The sequence below is a fragment of the Thermobia domestica genome, chromosome 10 (genome assembly GCF_964235325.1).
Source record: "Thermobia domestica chromosome 10, izTheDome1.hap1.1, whole genome shotgun sequence".
In the NCBI taxonomy this organism is placed as follows: domain Eukaryota; kingdom Metazoa; phylum Arthropoda; class Insecta; order Zygentoma; family Lepismatidae; genus Thermobia; species Thermobia domestica.
The window spans coordinates 87,631,631-87,637,941 of record NC_137463.1 but is presented as its reverse complement, the minus strand read 5'-3'; the positions used below and the strand labels follow the sequence as shown (position 1 = coordinate 87,637,941).

The window sequence follows — 6,311 nt, the reverse complement described above, 5'->3', positions numbered from 1 at the left end:
ATGGCAATGATTTTTGATAAGGAAGTTTTTTACTTTGATTTATAATTTCCATGTTTCCTAGTTTTTTAATTATAATTGAAGAAGTTTTTGCCATCCGAGAAAGTAAAAAATTTGCCGTCTGTTGGAATATTTTTATTTCTATCGGTATATTCATTGTAGCTTCTAAGATAGCATTCCTTGGACAAAAAGCTGGTTGAGATAATATTGTCTTAATCACATCATAATGAATTTGTTGAATTTTTGTGTAAAACATTGTATAATTAGAGTTATAAAACATGGAACCATATAAAATTCTAGCTGTTAATGTTTGTTGATTAATCATATTCAACACATGAGGTTGTATACCCCATTTTTTGGCACTCAAACTTTTCAATATATTATGATATTTAGTTGCTTCTTTGGTTAAATATTGAAGATGCGACTTCCAGGATAAGGTAGTATCAAGATTAAGTCCTAAATATTTCCAATGTTTGATAAATTTTAGTTGTTTGCCATTAATTCTTATTTGTGGTAAAATTTTTATACGTTTCTTTGTGAAAATTGTAAAAGATGATTTTTCCCAATTTATATCCAATCCATTTTTAAAACTCCATTGGTGTATATTTTGCATATTGTGTTGTATTTTTTCCACTCCAATTTTTAGATTTTCCACTATTTCGTATGTAACCAGGTCATCAGCATACAAGAAGGTATTTGTAGTTTTATTCAACACATTAATAAGATCTAACATGAAGAGATTAAAAAGAGTTGGGCTTAGTTTACTACCTTGTAACAGACCAGTAGAGGTACGTCTAGATTTTGAATAAGAATTGTTCAACTTAATATGTACATGTCTATCATATAATAAATTGTAAATAAGTAATATGAACTGTTGCGGAATATGTAGTTTATATAATTTGGAAATTAATAAATTTAGATTTATAGAGTCATAAGCTTTTTGAAAATCCACGCTAATCAAAATAAGATATTTCTTTTGTTGGAAAGCTCTCCATATATCAATAATCAGAGGGCCGATAGAGTCAAAAGTTGAGCTACTTTTACGAAATCCTGTGATATTGTCTGGTATCAAGTGATTATACTCTATGTACCATTGTAAACGATTTAACATTAGTTGTTCGAAAATTTTAAGGCTGCAAGAGAGTAGAGCTATTGGTCTATAGTTTGTAGCAATATGACTTGGTTTATTAGGTTTAAGAATTGGCACGATGATCGATTTTTTCCATATTTCAGGTATGTTACCTGTTTTCCAAACTGAATTTAAAGAATTTAGGAATATTCTTTTTGCTTCTAACGGTAGGTTTATGTAATGGACGTATTGAAATCCATCTATACCTGGAGAGGTGTTCTTCTTGGTAGTTTTAAACACCACTTCCAATTCTACTAATTTAAAAAGCTCATCATTATTAAGTTCTTGCTTATTTTGTAAGTTAGCTATTATTAAATTATTTGAATTAACAAAATCAGGAGTTAACATAGCATGAAATTGATGTATCCAATCGTTTTTTGTTGAATTCCAAGTACTTGTTACAGATTTTATAGAGTTTTTAATGAGTTGAGAATGTAAAAATTTCCAAATTTTCATTCTAGGCGTTTGAAATGATAGATTGTCACAAAATTCTTTCCAGTGCTTTCTTTTAATTTTATTTAAGATGATTTTTGTTACTGCCTTACTATTGAGATAAAGTCTAAAGTCTTGAGGAGTTTTTGTACTAATAAATTGCAAAAAAGCCGCTTTTCTTTTATTAATTGCTTGTTGTGCTTCACGGTTCCACCAACTAGGTTTGGCTTGTGGTATAGACTTAAAGGAATTTTTCAGTTTGTGACTCTGTATCAATTCTTCATTTTTTGATCTCGCTACAGCTTGCGTTAATATTTGGTTTAACTTAGATATCGAGTAATTGTAATTATTAGATTTATTTAAGTTTTCTGAAATAAAATGTTGATACTTATTCCAATTAATTTCTTTACTAATTTTATTTATTTTGGATGTGAAATCATTGTTATTTGAATTCTGATTAGAAGATGCTTTTTCTAGAAAGGGGTGAGTGATCGTCAGAATAGGGCGATGGTCACTTCCTAATGGATCAAAATAGACAGACCAGTGTGTTAAAATGTAATATTGAATTCTACAGATAGTTATGTCAGGAACACTATTACCTTCCATAGTAATACGAGTTGCAGTACCATCATTTAGACAAAGATAAGGATATTCAGTTAAGGTTTGGTTAAGTATTTTACCAGCAGTATTCCCTTTGGATGCTCCCCATACTGAGGATTGGGTGTTACAATCTCCCATCAAATAATCAATCTTGTTATTTATTAACAGTTCTTTCCAGAATTGTGGTTGCGGAGTAATATCAGGCGGTATATAAATATTAACAAATTTAGTATTATTTATCTCAAAACCAGTTATTTGTATATCACTATATATATTACTTAAAGCTATATTGAAAGTACGAAAAGGAATATTTTTCTTGATACATGTAGCTAAACCACCATATCCATCATCCCTTAAGTGTTCAATGATATTGTAATTATATAATTTCAAAGAAAATTTTGGTTTTGCCCAAGTTTCCTGTAAAAGTAAGATGTCCGGAGAAAAATATTTTATTAAATGTAGAATTGCATATTTTTTATTGTAAATACTCTGACAGTTCCACTGTAGAATTTTCAAACTTTGTTTATGCTCCATAATTAAATTTAAAAAAAAAATAAACTTTTTTTTTTTTTTTTTTTTTTACCGGCACGGGAATTAGTTTGAAAGTATTGAATTGAATAGCAGATAAAATTGCTGCGATAATTGTTCCATATGTTCAGTTGTTACATTACAATTTAAGGACATTAGTATGTTACCTAGTAACTGTTTAATTGCAAATAATGTTTTTGAGTTTACCGGATCTATATCGGTTTTCTTTTCCGAATTTTCCGTAGATTTTTGAGAATTATATTTACTTGATTTTTGAATTGGAACCACTGCTGTATTCAAACATTGCTCAAAGGACGTAGAATTGCATTGATTTTGAGTTACGTACAAAGGGAATTTTTCTTGGCAACGTGGATTATTATCGTTAGTAATACATTTCAATTCACACAATTGTTGAGGATTTTGATCCATCATTGTATGTCTGTTTCTATAAGCAGTTGCCACTGATTCCAATTGTCCGCTCGTACTAGCTGATGAAAAATCGTAACCCTTGCGTTCAAAGTATTTCCCATTATTAACAGTAAATTTACCACTAGTTTCTTCCGTACTTTTCCTCCTTTTCCAGGGAGGAGTTTCTTGTTCAGTCAGTTTAGGTTTTTTTCTGTAGTTTGGGATGTTTACAGCATTTGTATCTTTATTTTGTATTGTTTGAGCTGAAGCTCTGTTCTGAGAGTGGATGATGACATTTTCCGATGCTTTGATAGTTATGTTACTTGCATTCCATTTCCTTGAATCTGAATTTAATTTACCAACTTGCATATTTGCTTCATTGAATGAAATATGTTGTGTAGCCATTATTGACATGATTTGTTTTTGACGAGCCCTTTCCGGACACTCAACATTATCCGCTTCGTGCGGTAGACCACAGTGAAAACATTTTATTACATTAGAGCATTGTGATGCTGCATGAGATTGAGCACAAGTTTTGCAAATGGAATTTTTAGCTTTACAAGTACGGGAAGTGTGACCGTATCGTAGGCATAAATGACATTGTCTTATAGCCGGTATATACGTTTCCACTTGCAATCTTAAGAAGAAAACTTTAATGTGGAGTGGTAGTTGTTGCGAATTGAAAGTTATTATTATTGTAGAAGTTGGGATTTTCTTACCTTCATGTGACCTGTATATGCGTTTAATTGAGATTATTGGAACATCAGAAACTATTTCTTGTAGCAGTTCCTCTACCGGTACTTCCGGATCAACCTCTTTTACTACCCCCGTTGTATAAATTGCAAAATTTGGTATATATGCCATCCAATTTTGTGATTTTAATATTGGGTGAGTTAGAAAAGCATTTGCTGCTTTCGCAGAATTAAAAGAGACTTTTAATAAATTTTTTCCGATTTTTTTGAAAGTAGTAATACCTTCTACTGAAGCTAAATAGAGTTTACGGCTAATTGCCATTACATGTTTCGTTCCCAGATCCTCTTGATTCGATTTTATGAAAACATAATACGGTGCTACATGTTCTTCCGTGTAACGATTTTCTAATGAAGTGTTTGTATTTACAAAATCACCATAAGACTTTAAATGATCCATCTCATTATATTCTTTCTTGTCTAAACTTACTTTTTTTAGCTTTGAAATGGTTTGGTTATTTACATTATCAGTAATTTCCATTTCTGATGAATTGTCGGATATTTCTTTGTCTTTGGAGTTTGTTGGTTCTAAGTTCATAGTATCATTAAATTGGTTATCCGCCATCTTAATAATTACTTACAAGAATTACAGATTATACACATAAAATACACAATCAATGTCACTTAAACTCTTAACCCTAAACACTAAAAGGAAATTAAACTATTGCCACCATAAATACCAAATCAACATGCACATAAGAACGTAAAAGTATTGCTGAGATCTCACCCGATTGCAAAATTCAGGATTCCTGTTAGGCTTATGCAGTCACTATTAGGAATCCTCACAGTTTTGGGTTTCACAAATTCACTTTTACACCCTCCCCACTTCCACTTCAGTTTCTGGGTATGTAGGTGAACTTCAGATCACTTAATATTGTATATTGAGATAATTAACTACACTAAATAGTAAATATGGCAACATATATTCGCTACGTTAAATAATAGTTTGATTTCACGTTCGCCATCTTGCAGTCACCGTCTCTCTTTGACACTTTACATCTTGAATAACAAATGAAACCTAAATTTCGTAGAAACAGTGTTTCCAGTTTTTAAAAAAATATTACTACATAATATAATACTTAACATGCCGCCCGCCAAAAAAGGGCTAGTGACCTTTTTTTTAAAAAAAAAGAAAACAAACTTCACATAACAACGAATAAAATAGACTAGAACAGGAAATAAATATACTTTAACATGAATGACATTACGATTCATCATTATTTGGTAAAACACAAAGTCCTCTAATTGAGCGTTTATATAAACCATTGGAAGTTTTAACAGTAGCCACTCGAACCAAACCGTCAGGTCCAGAATGCACTTCAGTAATGACTTCCAATTTCCACGATAGAGGAGGTAGCTTATCTTCTTTGAGAACCACCAATTGACCTGGCTGTATGTTGGCACAGCTTCTCTTCCACTTATTTCTTCCTTGTAATTGTGACAAATATTCCATATAACATCTTCTCCAAAACTGTTGAAATTGTTGTAGGATCCTTTGCCATCTTTGAATTGAACTAATCTTCTCCTGATGTAAGTCACGTTCTGGTAGTGCTGTCAATGGTTGACCAATAAGAAAATGACCAGGAGATAATGCTACTGGATCATTAGGATCATTGGATAATGCTACAAGAGGTCTCGAATTTAAGCAAGCTTCTATTTGTGTGATTAATGTTGTTAATTCTTCAAACGTGAGATATGACATTCCCATGACTCTCCTTAAGTGGTATTTAAAGGACTTCACTGCAGCGTCCCAAAGACCACCGAAGTTGGGGGAATATGGCGGAATAAAATGCCATTGGATTCCTTCAGTAGTTGCAAAATTCTTAATTCTTCCTTGATGGTCAGCTGTATGCAACAACTTTGCGACTTCTTGAAGTTCCTTGTTGGCACCAATGAACGTAGTTCCATTGTCGCTATAGATATGCTTGCATTTACCTCGACGAGATATGAATCTTCTCAAAGCAGCTAAAAATGCCTGACTAGTAAGATCACTCACAACTTCGAGATGGATAGCCTTTGTTGCTAAACACACAAACACTGCAATGTAGCACTTCACCTTTGTGGATATGTGGAATATGTGGAAAGGTCATGCGTTGATAAAGTTCGTATGTCGGACCGGGTAGTTTGATTCTGTAAGCAATGCGGAGTGCATGACGTTTCAATATCTTCAGTTTATTGTAAAATAAGAGGGGTGCGGCAATCCAGGCTAGATGAGCATATGTGATGACCGGACGTAGAAATACTTTATAGGTATTGAGTACAGTTGTTGGACTGAGACCCCAAGTAGTGCCTGTAAGACGTTTAAGTAAATTAAGACGATTGTAAGCTTTGGTGGTGATGTGCTGCAAATGAGCCTTCCAGGTGAGATGTGTGTCTAAAACAAGTCCTAAATATGTTACTGTTTTGCTGAGTGGAAGACGTGTATCGCTGACTGTGAGATGAAGGAGCTTGGGATTTCTCTGTACTTT

The 6,311-nt window shown here is 32.6% G+C and overlaps 1 protein-coding gene across 1 annotated transcript in view; it reads left to right on the top strand.

Annotated features, from left to right (window-relative positions):
• The first annotated feature begins 1,144 nt into the window (after positions 1 to 1,144).
• Positions 1,145 to 6,311, top strand: part of LOC145662528 (NADH-ubiquinone oxidoreductase 49 kDa subunit-like) — a 132,718-nt gene continuing 127,551 nt past the window's right edge. Inside the window, exon 1 of the mRNA XM_081728190.1 lies at positions 1,145 to 1,230. Within this exon, the coding sequence (XP_081584316.1) occupies positions 1,172 to 1,230 (59 nt within the window). The 5' untranslated portion in view covers positions 1,145 to 1,171. The remainder of the gene's footprint in view (positions 1,231 to 6,311) is intronic.